Here is a 23800-nt window from a genome sequence, read left to right on the forward strand (position 1 = left end):
TCTGTTAGCTTTATCTTCAAGCCAGGATGAAGGGAGACTGGGCAAGACTCTTACGCCCTACACTGCAATTTGGTCTTGTTGCCGCGTCCATTTACGTGGGCCTTTCTCGAATTTCTGATTACAAACACCACTGGAGTGATGTGTTGACCGGACTCATTCAAGGAGCTCTGGTTGCAATATTAGTTGTAAGTATACAGGGCAGCAGCCTACATCCTGATACTGAGAAACACTTGGATAAATAAGTAGAAAAAAATGTCCCAATGAGAAAACTATGCTAAGGCAGAGAATGTGGCTCAATAATTGCTACTGGGTAAGGATCCCAATGTTATTAAAAGTCATTTTAGGATAGATAGCAAATAATACCTACGTTACTTACTCTTTGCAAAAGTTATTTAAAATTTTACTAATTTTTTTTTTAATTGTAAAAAGCTCTGGCTGTAAAGCTTTGTTTTTAGTATGAATTGAAAAAAAAAACACCTAATTTACATGAGGAATGACACTTCCATTAAGGGCTAGCAGAGTGAAGCCATCTGCCCAGTACATAACAGAGCAACTCTCAGAATGTCCTTAATAAAAATTCCTGTTAGACACTAATTTATTCGTACCCTTAACCTGTACCCTGTAATGTATATCCTTTTGTTTATTTTTTGCACACTGCTTATTGCAACTTTGTATATGGTTTTTAAACTTATTTAAAATTGTATCATTAAATACTTTGCCCCATTCTAAATGTTACCTGTTCTATACAGGCTGTATATGTATCAGATTTCTTCAAGGAGAGAAATTCTCCTTTTAAGGAAAGGAAAGAGGAGGACTCTCATACAACTCTGCATGAAACACCAACGACAGGGAATCACTATCGGAACAGTCACCAACCTTGAAGGTGGCAGAGTGCCCAGACGAAGCTGGCCTGCTTTCTAAAGGAAAATGATTGCAACCAGAAGGCAAGAGGATGCGTCCTTCTTCCCAGTATACAAGCCTTTAAGGGGACTGCTGCTACTGTACCTCTTGGATGCCCACTTTCCCTGTGTGTATATAGTTACATTTAACACAATGGTTATCTAATAGCTCTAAGTTCATTATAAAAAATTTCAAGCCTTTCACTAAAACAAATGCCCCACCTGTACATTTTTTATTAAAAAAATGTAACGCTTATGTACAACTGTGTATGTAATATGCTTTCTTAGAATGATGCTTGATTTAAATATAATACATCAGACAGGTGGTGAACAATTTAAAATCCCACATTCCTTTAGCTGACTCTTTATAAGTAGAGGCTGGCAGCAAACACAATATCTCTCTTGATTTTGGTGATTCCTAAGAGAAAAGAAAATACAGTTTAAATTTTCAAGACCACAAAGAATGTAATTCTTCTCCCCTGGGGTTTTGAAGACAGCACAACAATCCTGATTAAATTTGGTGAGAGGGCAAGCCTGGAAAATACAAAACCTTGCTTGCCTGAAAGACACCTAGAGGAGTTCACAGCCACCTGAGAGATGGGAAACTTAGAAACCAGACCCCTGTCCTCATGACTCTTGAATCTAAAGTACCCCGTGCATGCGGGGGTGTCTAAAATTATTCAGAAAGACCAGACCAGAAGGACTAAGCTGTCCAAGAAGTTAGTTGACCCAAAAGCATGAATTCTTCAGCCTGCAATGGAAGGCACTATATTTCAGTTACCATGTGAAATTCTTTCTGGACTAAGGACAAACACATTTTATCATATAGAAGTTTACAAAACTAGACTTAACCCTGGAGTGATGAAATAGGTCTGCCTCTCTTTAACAATGCTGAAGCTATAAGCAGCTTTCATAAGCTGCTTCTTAGGGCACTGAGTTGCCAGCAGAATCACCAGGTTTGACTGTGAGCAGCTGGTAACTCAGAGCAACTATGTGGCTGCTCTTCTTTGATGTTTTAACTCATAGTCCTTTCTCTTGGCCAGCATTCAGATGGAATGAAATTATTTGCAAGCATGTATGCCTCCCCCCATTACTACCACCTTGGTCTAGCCGTTCTTTCCTGATCTGGTCTTCCTGCTTCCACCTCGCTAATCTACAGATTTGCCTGGATGCAACAGCTAGAACTGCCTTGTGAAACCCAAGTCAGAGCACACCACGCCTGTGTTCAAAACCTCCAATCATTTCAGAGAAAAAAGCTGAGGGCTGGGAGCTACATGACCATTTCTTTTCTTCCTCCAACCCCTACTATTCTACTCATTGTTCAGCTGTGCTCCATCCACACCGGCCTCTTGTTGTTGCTTAAGTATATCAAGTGTCTATGAAGGACCTAAATGCCGCCTTCTGAGTAGGGGACCCTAGGCGATCGTATCCATCCTCCAATTCCCTACTGTTTCTTCCTTTGTTTTTATTGCTACCTGATATATTTTAATTGTTGACTTGTTTACTGTCCACCTCCCTGCACTAGAATGTGAGCCCCATTAAGGCAGGGGTTTGTATCTTTTTTGTTCACTGCTGTATTCCCTGGTGCTTAAAACAATGTCTGGCACACAATAAGTGCACAATAAATATTTTGAGATTTTATATATATTCATTTACAAACTTTTTCCAACACACACACACACTGATATTTTCTCTGAACACTACTACATGGCCCTTCATGGCAATCCAGTGAAGAGCATCTGAAAATGTTCTCCTACGTTGTGGTCAAGAGCTCAAGTCTCAACAGGATTTGCCTAAATTATTAGAAAAAGCTTATGGGCTGGATACTGACCTTCTGAAAATTTATTTTCCAGCTCAGTGTTTCCAATGGCTTTTGCTGCTTGACACATTTGTCGAAGTAGTTCTTCCAGGCGTCTCATACAACGAATTATGCTGCCTGGACAGAAAAGGAAACAAATCACTTGTAAAGTGTAAATAATCAGGAATAGCAGAACTTTTGTGGGACTTCTCCTGCAGTAAACCAGTAGTAAACTTGACTGGTGACTGCTAGGCACCAGGAAGGCTACAAATATGGAAAGTTTAATTCCCATCCTTGACTAATGGTAGAGAGAATCATGGATTTATTATAATGTGTTCACACGTGCTCTTACAGAGGTAAGTAAACAAAATGCCCTGGGAGCACAGGAGAGAGCAACATGGGTGAAAGGTAGCAAAGGTGACATATAACTTGGGTCTCATGAATGAGGTCCCTGTCAGGCAGTGACAAGGGAAGACCACTGAGACAATGTAGAAAAGCAGCTATTCAAGGACCCTGAGTGTGGCCTACTACGGCCTCTGGATACTATCCTGTGAAGAGAATGTGACAGGGAATTTTTAGGCAGGGGAATAACAGGATCAGATTTGTCATTTTAAAGGTGCAATCAATCATTCTTCTGGACCTTAAATAGACTCTTTCATCAGTGCTTTCTGCAGACAATGTGTCCTCATTGAAGCATAAAAGAGATCAGTCTCTTCCCACTGGATGTGACTCCCTGTCTGAGACAAGTGTTTGCATCAAAGGTGAAGTTGTAAACACTTTCACTTCTGTCAGACTTGCACAAGGAGGGGCCTTGGGATCCTAATTCTTAAGTGCTACCTGCCTAAGTTTAAAACTCTTGGATTTCATTTTTAATGCCTGAAATACATTAGGAATATCAGTTCTGATATGCAAGCTGTTAACTCACTTCAGGTCCATATTTAACTCCTTGCAACACTGGAAGAATTCATTAACATGTATCAAGCTCTTGTAATACACTCAATGTGCAGTGTTGAGGGCTCCTTTTTACCTTTTAATGCCTTCCACATTATGGTACAGTGTGCCCAAGGGAGAAAAACAGTAGAGAGATTTAACTCACAGAGCAGAATGGAATTTGAACTTAGACAAAGGCAAAAATATAAGCCATGTACCTAAGAGAGTCATCAGGATTCAGCAGGAAGTGCCCATGTACATGTACAGCACCTTTTCCCTCTGAGAAAATGTTGCACACGGGCCTGGGCTGATAAGGACAACATGCCTGGTTTCTGAACCCACCTATGGGCCAGAGCAAGCAGAACACAAAGATGCTAATTCACAGCGAGAGGTTTATGGGATGAAGATAGGTCAACGAGAGGACCACCAGCACGTGTGTCACCTTGAAAGATCAGTGGGGATACCTCTCTTAAAAGGATGCTGTCATCTCCTACTTATGGGATGTTCACCTAATCTAGACTTGGTTATAAAAGGAGTGAGCTGAGACACCTGGAGTTAGAGGAAAGAAGACTGGATGGTGACTTGGATACTAGGAAGGATTCAGCTAAGTAATTAGCTCTATGATCTAGCTCCTTATTCTACTCTTATTTCCCCTTCTCATTTGTAAGGTAAATGATGATAAATGCAATGTAAACAGAGGGCTTACTTTACCTAACTGGATTTATCTCACTTGGGATATGAGATGCACAAATTCTGTGACAGGGGCAAAGCTCTAAAGGAATGTAAGGTCATAATACAGTCCTTAAACCAAAATATTCAAAGTTCATACTTTATTGTCCTTCCTCTTCTCCCATTAAAAGGTCCATGGAGTTCTTGGAGAAGTAGGGTCAAGACTGACATCTCACCTCCACATATACACACGTCTTACAATAACCCTGGCTTTCTTATTATAGAGAGTAAAGTAATTGATGTTTATAATAAGACTTAGGCATCAAGAAAAGGTGAAAAGGCTGAGCATGTTTTGAGAAAAAAGGGTGATGTCCAACATTTTCTGAGTACTTACTTTGTGGCAGGTCTATAATCTATGTTTTGTGTAAATTTTCTTGTTTGACCCTTACAGTTCCATGAGACAAGTACTGTTATCCCTATTTTACAAAAAGGGAAAAGAAGAAGCTCAGAGAAATTATAACTTGACCAAGGTCAGAGCCAGGAGTATATGATGGAGTCAGGATTTCTAGACAGTAAGATTCTACAGCCTAAGCATTTAACCATATTATACTATAATGCCTCACAAAAATGATTTATCTATATTTTCTAAAATAAATGTATTACTTTCATAAATTTCAGTTTTAATTAAATTCAGTTTATACATTTAAAATAATCGAGAAAAAACTGTAAATATTTAGTAAGATTTTCAGGTCATACTCTAAGCTCCTCACTTCTGTTATAAATCTTCATTGCCAGGTAATGCCAAAGAATTTGCAGTAATGGGTTTCAAGAAGTAGGAAGTACTGGAAATTGGCAAGTAGCATCCAGTCACAAAGAGTCTGTTTTCTTAATTCGGCAATCAGAGTAATGACTTGTGATAATTTCAGTGAAGTGGGGGACTAGGTTACTATGGCTCAAGAGGGAAATGGGAGGTAGGGAGTTGAAGATGGTCTATTCTCGACTACTCTTTCCAAGCCAAGCCTGGCTTGTGAAAGGACTGAGGGATTGAGGATGATGATGACAACAGGATAACTTACTAAAAAATGATGGCAGCAGCTGACACTTATTGACTACTTTGTGCCAGGCACTGTACTAAAGGCTCTACATGCATGATATTAACCTCACAATACGAGATAAGAGCTATTATTATTAACATTTTATAGCTAAGGAAAAAGGCACAGTTAAGTAACTTTCCCAGGATCATTCATCTAGTGAGTGGGTAGGATTTAAGACCAGGATATATATGCTCTTGCTCTTAAACACTGTATGTTATGTTGGTAGCTGGAGAAGACGTGGATGAGAAATATAAACATATTCATATGCTAAAATGGCAGCAGAAAGGACGTGACTCAAGACTGCGAAGGTACAGAAAACAGTGGAAGGTGGCCCTGGAACTGAGTGCAATTTCCTCTGAAGAGGAAAATAAGGGAAAGGATATATGCCATGAATTTCTAGGTTAAGACAGGCCTAGTGGCATCTCCCTTTCCTCTGAAGCAGGAGTGATCACCTAGAAATCTGGGGCAAAGTTGAGGTAGATGCTTAAGGAGAGCAGTGAGGATCTGGAATTGCCTCTAAGAGAAGTCTCAGAGCCAGAGAGGAGTCCTGCATGGAGGACATAGTCTCTGGATATGGACAGACCAGGGATTACATGCATGATGTTAACCTCACAATACGAGATAAGAACTATTACTCTTCCCACTTTATAGCTAAGGAAACTAAGTAGTAGATGGCATCTACTACTTGAGGGACTGTACTAGCAAGCTGTGGGAAAGACTACATGAGGTAGAGTGTTCAAAGTGTACCTAGCCGGTGCTCAACAGTCTCTCCTCCTGCTACTTCTATTATTACTAGGAAGGTTTAATGTGATTCTGAGGTTACAGACTATGGCTTTTGATGACACCAAATCATACAATTATTCTCCAGCAGAACTCTGCTGTGAAAGTATAGGAATAGAGAAAGTGAATTATTAGACTGATCCAGGTTGGTGGTGCATAAGGCAGATGGAAAAACAAGAATATCAGTTGCTTCCTAGTTCTCTGTCCGTGACTAGAAAAAAGGAACTCTGGTTCAGAAGGAAAGTTCTTTAATCAGTGGCTGTGTCCTCTCCAGAGCAGGTCTCCAAGAGAATGCGGAAGCAACTATGTGATATCTACCTGGTGTTTACTTCCTGTTACTGAGACAACTCATATGACACCAATAAACTATATTACGATTTTGAAAATTAACAGAACAAATGCTGATTTTACTAGCGACCTTTAACAGAAGAAAATAGTGATTTCACAGAAGATGTTGTTTCCAAGTAGGAGGAGACTGTCAGTTAGCCACTTCCAACATTCTACTACCATTTTACAAATGAGAAACCCTAGAGGTGGTTAACGCCTTTCAGGTTCAGGTTAACAGTTTTACATCTAGGATTAGAAAAGAAATCTGATACCCTCATTGGAAATGGCAGAGATAACCATATTAGCCACCCTTTACAGCAATGGCTTCCCTTTAAACTTTGAGGCTAAGAGTTGATGGAAGAAGAATCTTAGACCTTTACAAGCTGAAACCTTTATAAAAGTTGAAGATACTAGTTTGTTTTGCTGTGACCGTGGCTGAGAAAATTATGAACAGACAGGACCAGGGAAGGAGAAAGCTCAATTAATGGCCTAAATGAGGAAAACAGGGAGAGAGAGAGGGAGAGAGAGAGGGAGAGAGGGAGAGAGAAAGGGAGAGAGGGAGAGAGGGGGAGAGGGGGAGAGGGGGAGGGGGGAGAGGGGGAGAGGGGGAGGGAGAGGGGGAGAGGGAGAGGGGGAGGGAGAGGGAGAGAGGGGGAGAGGGGGAGAGGGGGAGAGGGGGAGAGGGGGAGGGAGAGGGGGAGAGGGAGAGGGGGAGGGGAGGGGGGAGAGAGGGAGAGGGGGAGGGAGAGGGAGAGAGGGAGAGAGGGGGAGAGGGGAGAGGGAGAGGGGGAGGGGGAGGGAGAGGGGGAGGGGAGGGGGGAGGGGAGAGGGGGAGAGAGGGAGAGAGGGGGAGAGGGAGAGGGGGAGGGAGAGGGAGAGAGGGAGGGAGAGGGAGAGGAAGCAGGTCTGAATGGCATCTTGAGGACAGTTACCTGGGTGAGACAGGATAAAAATGCACAAGCTAGTTGCAGTGGGGGAAAGGATGGGGCTGAAAGCAAAACCATGAAGCAAACACAACCAACCAGCTTTACAAATATGGGTAAGAAGAGGATTAGCCTATTCCCTAGGAACAGGAGGCTGCCAGATGGACACCAGCCACTGTAGGATCAGAAGGGAGCATCTCCTAGCTCCACTGGTAAATTCATGACTCGAGAAATGGACAGCACTTTTATCTCTTCCCCTGGATGAGTGTTGCAGCTCCTACTCCCTCTTCCATTGGGCCCCCATGTGCAGGCACAAGCAACACAACAAGGGCAGGTAAGGAGCCTATCCCCCACCCACTGCATCCCCGGAGGAACGGTGCTCCTCTACTGCTTACGAATCTTTTGATACCATTACGGCAAATGCTAGTAGGAGCACTGGTGAGTCTGTTCAGTCCTGATTCAAACATAAGGTTCTGGATGGTCTATGTGTGATATTTCTGTATTAGGATCATCACTTGTAGACCCTAAGTTTTATCTTTAAAGGTGGTATTTCACAAACTTCAGTCATTAGCGTATCACTCATTTTTGCTGTAACACTTTTTACTTAAGTAAATGAAAGCTGCTCACTTATTTTTTATAAATAGGCCATAATTAGAAAAACAACTGTTACAAAAACAAAACAATGCTATCAATTCCAGCTAGATACTATTGCCAACAAAAAGTTGATCACCCAGACATATTATAGGCATCTCAAACTCAACAGTTCCAAAAAGTAAACTCAATACTTTCCTTCCAAATCATTTCTATTAACATATTAAAAACTTTAAGTTTACTCATCTATAAAGTGGAGATAACAAGAATTCCTATACCTAATGGGGTTATTGTGAGAAATGAATGAAATAATGCATGTAGGGTGCTTAACAAGTGTCAGTAACATAATAGGAGCTCAATAAATGTTGGCTATATTTGTTATTTCTGTTCTCAGGTGCTAGGAATGCTGAGCTCCAGTCCTGCTCTCACTGAAAGAGGAAATCCAGTCGCAGTAACTTCTGGGTGTCTAGAGAGAGGGTGGGGGCTGGAATGGAGAAGGTATGCATGACTCATGCAGCCAGATATTAAATGTGTACTTTGCAAACACTTCTATTTGAAGAGAATTAAATTAGGTAATGGTTAAAAATGTAAATATATATAGGATTTTAAAAAGGAACAGGGTGTATTTCACAGGTCATTTAGAATTGAAAAGAAATCCTTTATAAAACTGCTGTGCAGTGCATCCGAGAGCCAGGTGCCCTGGCTCACAAACTCTGTTTTGACTGATTTCAAATGTGTACTGGGAATCACAGATAACCTGATATTGTTTTGGTATTTCTACAAATTGAGAAACTCATGTTAATAGCCAGGATCTGCAAAAGCTATCAGAGGCCCAACCACATGAAGTATATTGCTAAGATAAGCTAAAGAAACTAAACGCACATTGAGCGAGTGAACACTGCCACACTTTGTAAGCACTCCCACCCACTCAATTTCTGGAAAATGAGTTCTGACAGTTTCAGATGACATAAGAACAATTAAGAAAATGAGGCCAGGCGGTACAGGGTTGCACATACAATGGCTGTGGGTGCTGGCCTCAGTCTTGTCAACAAATCACCGTGTGTGTACAAACACTGTCCATAGCTGGCTGTAGCGTAAAGGGGATGAATGAAGCCTACCGTGAAGAAGTGAATTACCCAGCATACTTCCTACCTACTGCAGTTCTCTGTAATACAAGGGTTCTCCTTACTCCCAGTTTTGGAAATCATTCTGCCTCACCAATTAGGACCACCTAGATTAAGCGTTAGATAAATTAGATAAGAGATACAAAGCCATGACCCATCCCCCCAGGCTATCTGAAGCTGACCAGAAATAGAAACATACACACTAACAACCTAACTGTTTGTTACAAATCTTTTTTTCTGGTCTTGCCAGAGTGGAAAGCAAAACTGAATTCTTACTAGTCATTGCCTTTTTTTTTTTTTTTTTTGCGGTACGCGGGCCTCTCACTGTTGAGGCCTCTCCCGTTGCGGAGCACAGGCTCCGGACGCGCAGGCTCAGGGGCCATGGCTCACGGGCCCAGCCACTCCGCGGCATGTGGGATCTTCCTGGACCAGGGCACGAACCCGTGTCCCCTGTATCGGCAGGCGGACTCTCAACCACTGCGCCACCAGGGAAGCCCTAGACATTGCCTTCTGAAGAAAAATTGTGGTAAAATACACATAAAATTTACCACTTTAAAGCATGTACCCCGGAGTCACTGCCTGTTTTTATCCTCATATTTACATCACCTCTCTGGGAAAATCTCACAGTGAGATATAATTCACATGGCATAAAATTCCCCCTTTTAATTAAGTGTACAGATTCAGTGGTTTTGGGTATATTTGGAATTGTACAACCATAACCACTATCTAATTTTAGAATCTTCTTATCACTCAAAAAGAAACCCATATCCATTAAGCAGTCACACCCCTTCCCCTTTCTACCTTCCCCCAACCCATGGCAAACACAAATCTACTTTCTGTCTCTATGGATTTGCCTATTCTGGACATTTCACATAAATGAAATTGTACAATAGGTGGCTTTTGTGTCTGCCTTCTTTCACTTAGAACCTTAATCTGGTCAAAGTTCATCCATATTTTGGCATTAATCAGTACTTCACTTTTTTTTTTTTTTACAATAGAATACTGTCCCATTATATGGATAACACACAACTTATTCACCCACTGATGGACATTTGAGCACACATGCTTTAAGGGTAATTTTATAAACATCAGGCTCATGAGGTTCTTAAACAACACCATTCTAATTGAGGATGGAAATCAACACATTTCTTTATCTGGAGAGGTATTTATTTCTACCTCCAGCTTTCTGGCATTTGCAAAAGTGGTTCCCCACAGTTCACGCCCTGAATCTGATTTAATAACTCCTATCTAAGTGGTTATTGAGGCCTGAGGTTAGGACCATAATTATATTTTCCTGCTATCATTTACCACTAGATCCCAGCTTAGGCTGAAAACATTCCTGGAGGGCAGTGTTGCTTGCACTGCACCCAGCACAATTCCTGATCCCACTAGGGTCTCAGTTAATTATTCATTAAATGAGTCAGTATCAGGTACTAATTCCTAAGTCATTTAGTACTAAAACTGTGCCAAAATTTAAACACAGAACAGATACATACTAATAGAATGTTACTCTATTATTATTAGCAAAAGTATTTTAAAAAAACAAATCCATTGGAAAATCCCTTCTAACTCTGATGTACCGTCTCCTAAGAAAGGGTAAAACTATGCTAGTGGAAAGGCATTTGGTGGGGGCAGAGAGTAGGAATGTGCCAAACAGCATTTGCTTTAAAAATCTAGGACAGGGACTTCACTGGTGGCGCAGTGGTTAAGAATCCACCTGCCAATGCAGGGGACACGGGTTCGAGCCCTGGTGCGGGACGATCCCACATGCCGCGGAGCAACTAAGCCCATGTGCCACAACTACTGAGCCTGCGCTCTAGAGCCCATGAGCCACAATTACTGAGCCTGTGTGCCCCAACTACTGAAGCCTGTGTGCCCTAGAGCCTGCGAGCCACAACTACTGAGCCTGCGTGCCACAACTACTGAAACCCGCACGCTCTAGGAACCACGTGCTGCAACTACTGAGCTTGCATGCCACAACTACTGAGCTTGCATGCCACAACTACTGAAGCCCGTGCACTCTAGGACCCGCGAACTGCAACTACTGAGCCCGCATGCCCCAACTACTGAAGCCCACGTGCCTAGAGCCCATGCTCCACAACAAGAGAAGCCACCTCAATGAGAAGCCCACGCACCGCAACAAAGAGTAGCTCCTGCTCGCCGCAACTAGAGAGAAAAGCCTATGCAAAACAACAAATACCCAATGCAGCCAAAAACAAATCAAAACAAAAAAACCTATGACAGGCAGAAGTACAGTAAACACTTTCAAGTGATAATTTGTCATAGGAGCTTTCCTGATGACATGTGCTTAGTGGAAAGCAAATCTTTCATGCACAGTGAAGACTACAATATTGTTTTTGTATAGACAGAAATAAATAGTAATGGCCCTGTCTAGGTTACAATGGATCTACTACAATGCATCAGTAGACTGAAACCCCATATCTGTATGGGCTATAGCCCATACAGATATATTTTTAATTGTTATCCAAATTTAACTGATGGAAATAAGAAATGATTATATTCTATCATTTTTTCCAGGGTGATAACAGAGGCAATAATTATTTATGTAAAGTGTTCAAAATTCCTCAACTGAATCAGTGTAAACTCTTCTCTTACATCAGACATCCCCCAAACATATGGTGTTCATCATTACAATGTTAACTAGCTCCAGCTGATGTTTGAAAAAATACTTAAAACTACTCCTGAGGCTCATGACATGACATGATCAGACACTTGACTGAAGCACATTAAAAAGTTCCAATGCAGTCATTTTCTGCCTGTAAAAATAAAGACACACTATACTATGGGCTAGAGCTTTGATTATAGTATTTTTCCAATTATATAAAGCATGTACAGTAACAAGATGAGGAGAGAATGGCTATTCTGAAATGGATGAACTAAGCAACATAGTAAAAAGAAAAAAAGGAAAAAAAAAAGGTTGTGGCGGGGAGACACTATATGCTAGAAAAAAAAATATCCTAAGTAAGTCAAGGTTCTCAGTTATTTTTTTGCTGTTTAATTACATAATTTGCTTTTATGAGCTATCCCAATTTTAGAAAGAAAAGGTATAGCTGATATAATGGTACCATGAAAATTGTGTTGATGTTAGACCCAATTTCAAGTTATACACTGAATTCCTCAATTTTTAATCATAGATTTCTCAAGCAAACTGTGACACTGAAACAGCCTCAAGGAATTGAAATAGATTTCAGGAATTAGATTTCAGGAACTGAAACAGATTTCAGGAATTGCTAGTATGTTGTGGAAAACATCAACTCATAGGTGGCAGAAATACAAACTGTCAGGACTTCCCTAGTGGCGCAGTGGTTAAGAATCCGCCTGCCAATGCACGGGACACAGGTTTGAGCCCTGGTCCAGGAGAATCCCACATGCAGCAGAGCAATTAAGCCCGTGTGCCACAACTACTGAGCCTGCGCTCTAGAGCCTGCGAACCACAACTACTGAAGGCTGCGCGCCTAGAGCCCGTTCTCCGCAACAAGAGAAGCCACCGCAATGAGAAGCCCGCGCACCGCAAAGAGGAGTAGCCCCCACTCGCTGCAACTGGAGAAAGCCCGTGTGCAGCAATGAAGACCCAACGCAGCCAAAAATAAATAAATTAATAAATTAATTTTAAAAAGTACAAACTGTCTTCAATTTAGCAGTTTAGGATTTATCTGCCATACTGTGGTAACTTTTTCATTTAAGCACAAAGAATAGAAAAATAATCCACAAAGATAATTTTATAAGGCTTCCTATATTTCTAGGCCTATTGTCCCTTCATTTTTCTTAAACAAACAAAACAAAACAAACAGTGCACCACTATTGTTTTATGCCATTGTGTTTGCCTTCTCAGAGAAGCAGATATACAAATATGCGCTATTATATTAACAAGTCGTAGAATTTAGGCATAGAACAGTGATTAGTTTCATCCTTATGTTCCAAAAAGAAGTTAGACTGAAGAGTGGTGACACTGTACTTGATTGCCTTTGTGTGTCTGAAACACACAAGCTGCCATACATCTATCTGGGTTTCTGCGTGTTAAGCAATGTTCACAGGTGAGATGAGGATGTCATGCTTCCCTCTTCTCACAGCCTCAACAGTAGCTACCCACCATCAATTATTATAGACCTTCTTACCATTCCTACAAGCATGAATTTTCAGTGGACAGAGATGGTATAATTCTAGGTAGTATTTAAGAAGTCTCTAGGTGGTCCAAAACTCAAAGATAAGGTATTATGGTTCTTAGATGAAGTTATCAACTATCATGTGCTTGTAGTCACAGAGGCCAGAATTCAAATCACAGTGCCATCATATAGTACATACACCTCCATGACCTTGACCAAATTATTTACCTTTTAAAAATCAGTTTCCTTGCGCAAAGTGCAAATAATATCTACTCTGATGTGCTACTTTGGTGATTAGATCTAAATTATATAAAATGCTTATTAGCACAACTCCTGTCACACAGTAGTTACCTAATAAATAATGATCACCCTGGTAACAGAATACAGTATTCAGAAAAAGATTTTGGGACCATAATACTAATGACCATTTAATGGAGGCTTAGAAATAAACTTTAGGGAAAGGACTAAAACAGCACACCATAATTAAAAAATAATATACTATAAACTGTAATATTTAAAACCTTAAAACCCATTAAAATTCAATGTAGTGAAGTAAAGGCTCATAGTTGATTCTGTTGCAGAGATTCATAAACTCAGTAATCTATCAGTCTTTAATAATATCGGGTAAAAAGCATAGTATACAGGGTGTGTTAAAAATATAATTTTTCTCAAAATAAAATTTTAAATGTTCTTATAATAAATCTCTATGAAGTCCAAGCTCATTTATTTTCATTTTTAAGAAAGTTCGGTGTAAACACAATTCACCATTATAAATATCTACAATCTGCATAAGCCAATCTTTTTGCAATGAATACAGCATTTCTAAATATGGTTTTCTTTAAATATTGTGCTTATTATTTGCTTCTTGTAATTCACTTATAATTACTCCTTATATATTCCCTTTATCTTTACTTCTTCATTTAAAATTTTTCTTCAGTTGAGTAACAGTTTTGATTGCTTTTAGAAATGCAATGATGGACAGCATTTTTAGCTCTGCTATTTTTTGGTGGAATTGCATAGCAAGCCATTAGGTTATTACTAAGAGAATAAAACCAAAAGTAAAAATACCCACATAAATAGGCCTTATCTGTGACTGCAGAGACTCTGGCACAGGATTATAAACTGTTATAATGAGCAGACTGAGCTTATTAAATAATACAAAGGATTCATGGAGAATATTTTTGATTTACATAGGCAGAAGATTTCCTTTTATTATCAAAAATTAAAAATAATATATTATTCTTGTTTAGTATATCAATGCCATCCTAAGTATATTTCTTATATCAGAAAGAAATATATGTGTACAAAATTTAACCATACCTTCAAAGACATCTGTCATTTTGCAGATATGGGCAAATGTAGCTCCTGTTGCCCAGGTATATACTACATCCATTAAGTGAGGTTTAAATGAGCTTAGGTAAGTCTCCTCATCAATTTCCAATTTGGCTTCTGCTGAAACTTTTGCAATTCTTTTAGCACATTCCTTTGAAGATAAAAGATATACTTAAAATTTCTTACTTAGGATCTCCCGTATCACTTTTTCTTTAGGTTTCCAAAGTCAGTATTCTACAAGGTTCCTTTTTCTTCCTAGGTAATAAGCCTGCAATTTGGATATTCTGCTTCTAAGTAGCCACAGTGCCTGTTCCACTGCTGAGTAATCAAACAGCAAAGTTTTCCACTACATTAATTAAGAAAAACATATCAAGAGCATGATTTTCACCCAGTAATACCTTTTCTACAAAAACCAAAACTCTTCATTAAAATTATTAAACAGTAACATTTAACTCATCTCTAATTGTTTCATTAAGAAAACAAAGACAATAATAAGCCAGACTCAGAGAAACATAAATCCTATGGCAAAATGATGCTTTTTCTCCAACAATGCTTTAAAAAATATAAATCTTAATATTTCCTTTTCCTTACAATAGGAAGTTAGATTTCATTCTTTTCTCCTTGGTAATCGAGAAGGTAAAAAACTCCTAGGCCTATTAAGACTTCCCTGATTCTGGAAGTTTAAATTTCTTAGTAATATTAAGGAATGTTAAATGTTCCATTTAAAGGGGCCTTCTTTTATGATTCATTTCTCTCTTGCAGTGTCTTATAGTTCATCTTTCCCTATCTAATGTTGAAAAGATAGATAAAACCATTCTTCCCAAGAAAAATAATAAAAGAGACCAATTCATTACTATAAACTACTGTGGCTTTGAGGATCCAGAAATAAATCATTTCTTAGGCTAAAACAGATTTTAAAACCTGATTTTAAAATTTGTTGTAAACTGAGATGGAAAAATGTATAAAAAATTAAGTTAACTAAATCTATCAAGATGCTATTCTTAACACCAAGGAAAATGATGCAGACACTGAATTGTTGGTATAGCCTATCTACACTATGCAATGTTAAATCTGTACTCACAGCAACTCTATATAACTTAACATTTTGGTGAGGGAGAATGTTTAATTTTTAAAATAAAAATTACAAATGATGTTATTAAAACAGCAGTAAATGACAAGACTAACATCAAATGATATATTTAATCCTGAAGGAAGCTGTCTCTGTGGAATAATAAATATTATGATTAGACTGTCACAAATGTTTATTTCACAACATACTATTCATAAAATATGTAGTTCAAAAAAATCTTACCTGCATTTGACGAAGTGGTCCTGCTAATTGCTCTGTTAATTTGGGCATCTCACTAGACTATAAAAGAAAAGGAAGATTGTATGTAAAACCCAAGTTTAAAATGCAGTGTATACTATCTGCTTTTATAAACAAAACAAAGCTTCCATGATATCCATTAATTTCAAATTATAAGACCTCAGTCATTAGCATTTAGAGTTTCTAATCAACTTAGTTTGTGTAAGCAAAATTATCACTCCTCTCATCCTGAATTATACTATTCTCTTATATTTCAGAGGAAAATATTACACTGCTAAATTTGCAAAGTGTGCTAAACTAGCTATTTTCTGTGACCATAAATGGAACTGGAGAAAATACTGTAAACATGCATAGTAGTTTAGTTACATCAACATTTATAAACTGTTGTATCATACTTTGATTTTTGAAACAGTTTGGCTTCTAGGCAACTCTCACTCTGTGGAAACTAAAAATCTTGGATAAAGAACATTACAAATAATGCCCTCAATTTTAGTTTTACCCAGATATTTCTAGCTCTCTAACCACTTTTAAAATATTTAAAAGTTTAGATGAGTTTCAGTATTCTTATTATTGTCTTCCCACTACTGAAAAGTCTATCAGTTTCTCAATTAGAATAATTGAGTTTCAGGTCTATTACTAATTAGTCAAATAAACTTGGACAAGCTGCTTGAATTCTGTGTGTTAGTTTCTTACGCTGTCAAAGAGAATAAGTCAGGTCCTCAAAACCTATAGACTTGTGATTAGAATAAAGTTATTATTAAGGAACAAATTTTGACAAAGATAGACTTACTATACAAAACTAAAATTATTACAGGAAAGGTATGTATGTATATATGTGTGAGACAATTTAAAGTAATTATAGGTAAATTTTAAAAAAGCAACTATAGGTTAGTTGCAATAGATCTGCCTTTACTTTGAGCATCAGTATTTATATAGGACTTGGTTTTGATTTGTATCATGAATGAACTCCACATCTCAGTTTAGTGAAAAGTACACAAGACTGTAAATGTCTTGTGTCCATTCACGATCAACAGTTACTGATCTCTTCCTCTCTCCTGGTCACTGTAAGTAGAAGGCACTGGTCCTGATGTAAGTAAGCTACGTGTCATTTTACCAATATTCTCCTACCAGGTGAGTGCAGTTTGCTCCCTATCTCTCCTTCAGGTCTCAATTCAAATGGCACTCTATCAGTGAGGCCTTTTCTAATCACCTTACTTAAAACAGTAACCCCAGCCCTCGCAAAATTTCTATCTGCTTCCTCTGCTTCACTTTTCTCCAAAACCCTCATCACCTTTTGTCATAACGTGTGTATTTTATTTATTTTGTTTATCTTCATCAACTAGCATACATGAAAGTATCATGAAAGCAAAAATTTCTGCTGTCTTTCTAGTGTCTAGGTGTCTGCATTGCACATAGTGGGTGCTTAATAAATATTTGTATGATACTTGATATTTATATTATAAACACTATGTAATCTTTAAATTACTTCTAATGATATAAAAAATAAGGGGGCACGGTATTAGAAACAACATGCTTCAAAACAGAAGTTATCAGCATTTATGACAAGTATCTTACTATATTTACCTTCCTTTCTGGCTAGAAAACATACTTTTAAAGTATGAACAGAATTCCACGGTACTTTCAGTACAATTATCCATTTTGATGTTGAAAGGCACCACACCACAAGAATTGATGACACTACATGTAACATAGCAGGGCTTCACTGAACAAATCTCAACTACATTTAGTGACATCCTGCTCCAAGATTTAAGAGTTGTGTTTTGGCTAGGCCCAACTCCCGTCAAGAGGTAACATACATGGCCTCTCAGAAGACAGGATTTTTTTACTGCCACATTAAAAAAAAGCACAGTATAAGAAATTAGCCACAAGACAAAGTCTGACACAGGCAGAAGATCACCAATCCCCAAATAATCTCTAAACCTTATATCTGTTCAAAGAAAACTGGACAAACATTCTAAACAATTATCTTAGAAATTAATGTAATAAAATTTTGAACCTAAGGAAAACAACAGCCAAACATAATATTTTGTGAAGAAATGCATTCCTCACATGCAAATTAAATTACTTCATGGGTGCACAGCAGGCATTCTTATGAGAGCATAAATCATTTTTGGATTACTGTCCTATTTGTTATCATTGCCACTGCAGTTGTAATTCTGATCTGTAATCAGAGAGCTGAGAGAAAATACCTACCTACTCCAAGAAGTTATGTATTTGATCTGATTAATAAATAAGGAAATAGTTAATGGATAAACAGATCGACAGCAGAACTGCAAAACAAATTTGTCTTACACAATTTACTTTTTTAAAAGTTAAACTAAGTGTATATGGTAAAAGGTTCTCTAAAAATTTATATAGTAGCAACATTATTTTTAGAAGGTAAATGTGCCTGTCTTACTCTTATTTTGTCAATTTTATACACAATGAATAAAGTTTTTTTTTTTTTTTTTTTTTTTTTTTTTGCATTACGTGGGCTTCTCACTGCTGTGGCCTCTCCCGTTGCGGAGCACAGGCTCTGGACGTGCAGGCCCAGCAGCCATGGCTCACGGGCCTAGCCGCTCCGCGGCATGTGGGATCTTCCCAGACCGGGGCACGAACCCGTGTCCCCTGCATCGGCAGGCGGACTCTCAACCACTGCGCCACCAGGGAAGCCCCTAAAGTTTTGAATTTGAAATGTGAAACATGCGTTTTACTTTTTAAAATAAATCATACTGGCTTTTGCAATAAAGTAAATGATGATTAGTGTCCTTCTGGTCCATCCAGCATTTCATTTTTTGATTTCTTAAGAGCTGGTGAAAGTCAACTAACTACTCACATGAAAAAATTACTGCCAAGCCAGTGATGAGAATCGTATAGCCATTATCTCAAATCTTGCCAATGAAAACTAAGACTTCAGCCTCTAGTACAATCAGCTGCGCCTCAGTTATTCTCCAAAATTGAGAAGAGGAATATTAATTCAACCTCACTCCCTTTTCATTTTTACTAGTTTTGCCTAATTTTACCTTTTCTTTTTCCTTCTAGACTGTCTGACTAAGCTAGACCTTCAAATAATGCACTGGGTTTTATACAGCAAATTTTTAACTTGGAATCTGATTAAAGATGATTGTCTATAAATAAAATTCTAGTTTACTTTCTTTTCTGATAATATACACTTAATTGTTTCTCTCTTACTAAATTTGGGTTATAGTTGCATTGATTTCTAATAACATTACCTATAATATGTAAATATGCAGGCATATTTTAAAAATTAAAAAATCCATAATAATATTAAATTATAAGACATGTAAATTAACAAATAAGATGTGCTATATCTATTAACTCACATTCTCTTGAAACACAAAGCAGCTTAGTAGTGCCGTTGCCTGTTCTGCAGATAGGTCATTGAAGAGGCCATTAAACATCATCTCAGTTAGAAGGAGTTCATCAGCACTATACAGCCATAAACAAACAAACAAACAAAAAGAGAGTAAACTCCAAATGTTAGAATATAAAAACACACATATGTACCCACACATCCTTAAGATATAGTTTTAAATAAAATATGTTATTTGAACATGAGGACTAGTCAGTGAGGAGTGACAAAGATTTATTTAACTAAGGAAATGGCAGGTCTTTATATTTACCAATATATGAATAATAAATGTGAAATGGGTGTTTCCTATAAAGAGCCCATTCTAGCAAATACCAAAATGCAGATATTCATTGAAATAAAGAATCATTTCTTAACTCTCAGAATACCAGAAAAATTAGTCATTAGCATTTATTACCTAGGTCCAAGGACCTTTTAAATGGTTTTCAACTCAATTCAATTATTTTACAAATAATTTAAAAAATAGACAATGAAAAACATTATAGAAATCTTAATTAGAATGTACCCATAGCAGACACACATTTTATTCAGTTTCCTAGTGTTGAGAATGTTATAAATTGCTGCTCATCAAGACTGTTATCTATGAATCTGGAGTATATCCATCTAGTAAATACAATTTCAGATTTCAAACGTATCTATAATAGGTACTAGCTTATCATTACTTCTGTTTCTTCTTGCACTTGCCTTGTCAAAACATATTACTGACTCCAGATTTTAAATACATCTTTTAGGGTCTAGCTTACCCTTACTTTTGGTTCTTCTTTTGCATCATCTAAATACAGTATTTTAAAAGATTATGACAAGTCGTAATTTCACTGAAGAGAGAAAGGCCATCTTCTTCGCTCCATAATTGTACATTTTCACATTCAGATTTTTAAAAAAATTTTATTTTATATTGGAGTATCGTTGATTTACAATGTTGTGTTAGTTTCAAGTGTACAGCAAAGTAATTTAGTTACACATATATCAATACATATATCTATTATTTTTCAGATTCTTTTCACATATAGGTTATTAGAGTATTGAGTAGAGTTCCCTGTGTTATACAGTAGGTCCTTGTTGATTATCTATTTTATATATAGTAGTGTCTATATGTTAATCCCAACCTCCTAATTTATCTGCCCTTACCCCCCAGCCCACCTTTCCCCTTTGGTAACCATAAGTTTGTTTTCAAAGTCTGTGAGTCTATTTCAGTTTTGTAAATAAGTTCATTTGTATCGTTTCTTAGATTCCACATGGTGTAAGAGATATCATATGGTATTTGTCCTCCTCTTAGTTCACTTAGTATGATAATCTCTAGGTCCATTCATGTTGCTGCAAATGGCATTATTTCATTCATTTTTTTTGGCCGAGTAATATTCCACTGTATATATGTACCTTATCTTCTTTATCCATTCATCTGTAGATGGACATTTAGGCTGATACCATGTCTTGGCTATTGTAAATAGTGCTGCAATGAACACTGGGGTGCCTGTATCTTTTCGGAGTATGATATATGCCCAGGAGTGAGACTGCTGAATCATATGGTAGCTCTATTTTTTTTTAAGATTTTATTATTTATTTATTTTTGGCTGCATTGGGTCTTTGTTGCGACATGTGGGCTTCTCTCTAGTTGTGGCGTGCAGGTTCCAGACCACATGGGCTCTGTAGTTTGCAGCACGCAGGCTCTCTAGTTGAGGGGTGCAAGCTCAGTAGTTGTGGCCCTTGGGCTTAGTTGCCCCGCAGCATGTGGGATCTTAGTTCCCTGACCAGGACTGAACCCACGTCCCCTGCATTCTTTACCACTGGACCACCAGGCAAGTCCCTCTATCTTTAGTTTAAGGAACCTCCATACTGTTCTCCATAGTGGCTGTACCAATTTACATTCCCAGCAACAGTGTAGGAGGGTTCCCTTTTTTCTACACCCTCTCCAGCATTTATTTTTTGTAGACTTTTTGACAATGGCCATTCTGGCCAGTGAGAGGTGATAGCTCACTGTAGTTTTGATTTGCATTCCTCTAATAATTAGTGATGTTGAGCATCTATTGATGTGCTTTTGGCCCATCTGTATGTATTCTTTGGAGAAAAGTTTATTTAGATCTTCTGCCCACTTGACTGGGTTGTTTGTTTTTTTTTGTTATCGAGCTGTTTGTTTATTTTGGAGATTAATCCCTTGTTGGTGGAATTGTTGGCAAATATCTTCTCCCATTCTGTGGGTTGTCTTTTCATTTTGCTTATGGTTTCCTTTGCTGTTCAAAAGCTTTATAAAGTTTAATTAGGCCCCATTTGTTTATTTTTATGTTTATATTATAAAAATAATAGATTGTATTATAAAGATTAGAATTTTTTCATTTCTTCGTCATCTGTTTTTTATCAATTTCCTTGTATTTACAACTATCTTCAGTATTTGACCAACTAAGAATTGTATCAAGGAAAATTTAGCCACAAATACAAAAGATGAAAGATAAAGTCACAAGTCCTTTTTAGCAAAATGGGATGGCCCAAGTTCTTATCACAAAACATTACATAACTAAGTCCTTTATCTTGAACAGAAAGGAGAGTAAAGTTATAAAAATCTTAAATTTTTCTTCTTGTTCTTAGAAATATATTATTCACTCACTGACTCTTGAGTGTGAGAAGTTACCTAGGGTCTGAGATTTTGCTTATATGATCAATTTCACCATCATCACTTTGCCTCGAGTGCTTTTTGACTCTGTGTTAACTTTCTGATTTGTGTAATAATTGCAAAAACATCTTTTTCTGTTATTTTTCTCTTTGCCATGTGGATGACAAATAAAAAATTCTGAATTCTCAACTGTGTTCAACGAAAGCTGAAAAAAGACTACAGTGATGGTGTCTCTAGAATTCTATAATCAAGGTTCCATATAGAGTATCTTACATTTATAAAAGGGCTTAATGGATCCATCCAGTAACTGTAAGGGTGTTACTCTAAAAAAAAAAAAAAAAAAAAAAGAAAAGGAAAAAAGGGCAAATTTCCTATTTTTCATAAGATTTCTAAAAAAGAATAAAGTAATGAACTATCAATATTTATAAACAGTAATAACTACTCAAAAATAAAGTCAAAAACTAAACATGGGTTCCTAATGGTAAACTGAGAGTTAAGTCAAGACAAAAGGACAAAAATACAAATAAGGCAAGACTACTTCTATAGTCTAATGCGGGAGGCAGAAAAGAAAGATAATAATCACAGGACAGCAATTCAATAGAGATTTATATAGGCAATTATGCAAAAAAAGTTGAGGAGCCTAAAATCAAACTGAAGAAACTCAAAGCAAGTTTCAGAAGATCTTTAAAAAAAATTATGCAGGAACAGGGAGCAAGGAAAAGGTCATGTTAAATAAAAGAAACACCATGTGTGGAATGTGGCAACAGAGAGGATAGAAAGGGAAAGGCAAGAATACACTAAATTATGGAATTTATTCTGAAAGCAATACAGAATCACTGAGAGACTTTTACCAAACAATGACATGGTAGGATTTGTGGTTTGGAAAGACTATTCTGAAAGCAAGAGTATAAAGGATGGGTTATAGAGACTTATAAACAGGATGCACCTTAGTCAGTGGGAATAGTTAAAACAGCACAGAGGTAGGAGAAAACAATCATGAAGATGTGAGAAGAGAGCTAGAAGGAAGAGGAGGAATCTAGGAGGACTCCCCAGTTTTTGCCTTTAGTGGCTGGGTCTTATTTAGCAAGACAGACCAGAGGGAGAGGCAAATTTTGGGGGAAAGGTAACATACTTTGATATGTGATATTGTTATCACTATCTCTCTAAATATTCTTTCTTCTAAGACTAAAACTAGCTGCAGATATCTAATAGAAATTAATTTCTATATTAACTATTAAATATCAATACTACATAACATCACAAAGAAATAATTCCAATAACATTAATTTTGGCATTCAAATCAGTAGATTGGTGTTATAGTCTAAATTTAATCCTGGGTAAATTATTAGCCTTATAGTGCCTAGGTTTCTTTAAGTACAAAGTAGGAAAGCTTAATTTTATCACAGTTTAAAGGAAAACTACAAGCCTGTAGGCCAAATCTAACATGAAGAAATGTTTTACTTAGCTTGCACAGGGACTTACAAAAATAATTTTGAATTAGTCTGTGAACATTTAAAAATCAAGAGATTTCACCAAAAAAAAAAAAAATCTGGATTTTTGACTTTTCTAAGTTGAATACTCTGATATCACATTATTCTGTAATAATTAATTGGGGCTGGGTAGTCACTGCCCCCTTTTGGCGGCCTAGAACTGTCCTGTTTGCCACAGAATCTTGGCCCCTGCCGATATCTGAATTCATATCTGAACCAGATGATCAATAAGAACAATATGAATAAGTCTTCATCAGGAATATCCAAAACCATCTACAAGGCTTGTAATTCTTTGGCCGCATCCATTAGGGCCTTGGTGAGAACATAAAAACTGTTTCAAGATGTCTTTTATGGAATCATTGAGAATAATGGTCATGACTATGGCAAAATAAGTAT

At 37.5% G+C, this 23800-nt stretch overlaps 2 protein-coding genes across 3 annotated transcripts in view; one reads left to right on the forward strand and one right to left on the reverse strand.

Annotated features, from left to right (window-relative positions):
• The window catches only part of PLPP1 (phospholipid phosphatase 1), a 114902-nt gene extending 114019 nt beyond the window's left edge, over window positions 1–883 (forward strand). For both annotated transcript variants that reach the window (XM_079703249.1, XM_079703250.1), the window contains exons 5-6: window positions 9–185; window positions 750–883. In XM_079703249.1, coding sequence (XP_079559375.1) covers window positions 9–185; window positions 750–881 — 309 coding nt within the window. In that variant the 3' untranslated portion in view covers window positions 882–883. The remainder of the gene's footprint in view (window positions 1–8; window positions 186–749) is intronic.
• A 298-nt stretch (window positions 884–1181) lies between these two features.
• The window catches only part of MTREX (Mtr4 exosome RNA helicase), a gene marked incomplete at its 5' end in the record, with an annotated part of 125075 nt that continues 102456 nt past the window's right edge, over window positions 1182–23800 (reverse strand). Inside the window, 5 exons of the mRNA XM_079703248.1 lie at window positions 1182–1317; window positions 2731–2835; window positions 14580–14742; window positions 15904–15960; window positions 19263–19368. Of these exons, the coding sequence (XP_079559374.1) occupies window positions 1265–1317; window positions 2731–2835; window positions 14580–14742; window positions 15904–15960; window positions 19263–19368 (484 nt within the window). The 3' untranslated portion in view covers window positions 1182–1264. The remainder of the gene's footprint in view (window positions 1318–2730; window positions 2836–14579; window positions 14743–15903; window positions 15961–19262; window positions 19369–23800) is intronic.

The sequence above is a fragment of the Hyperoodon ampullatus genome (assembly GCF_949752795.1).
Source record: "Hyperoodon ampullatus genome assembly, chromosome: 4".
NCBI lineage: Eukaryota > Metazoa > Chordata > Mammalia > Artiodactyla > Ziphiidae > Hyperoodon > Hyperoodon ampullatus.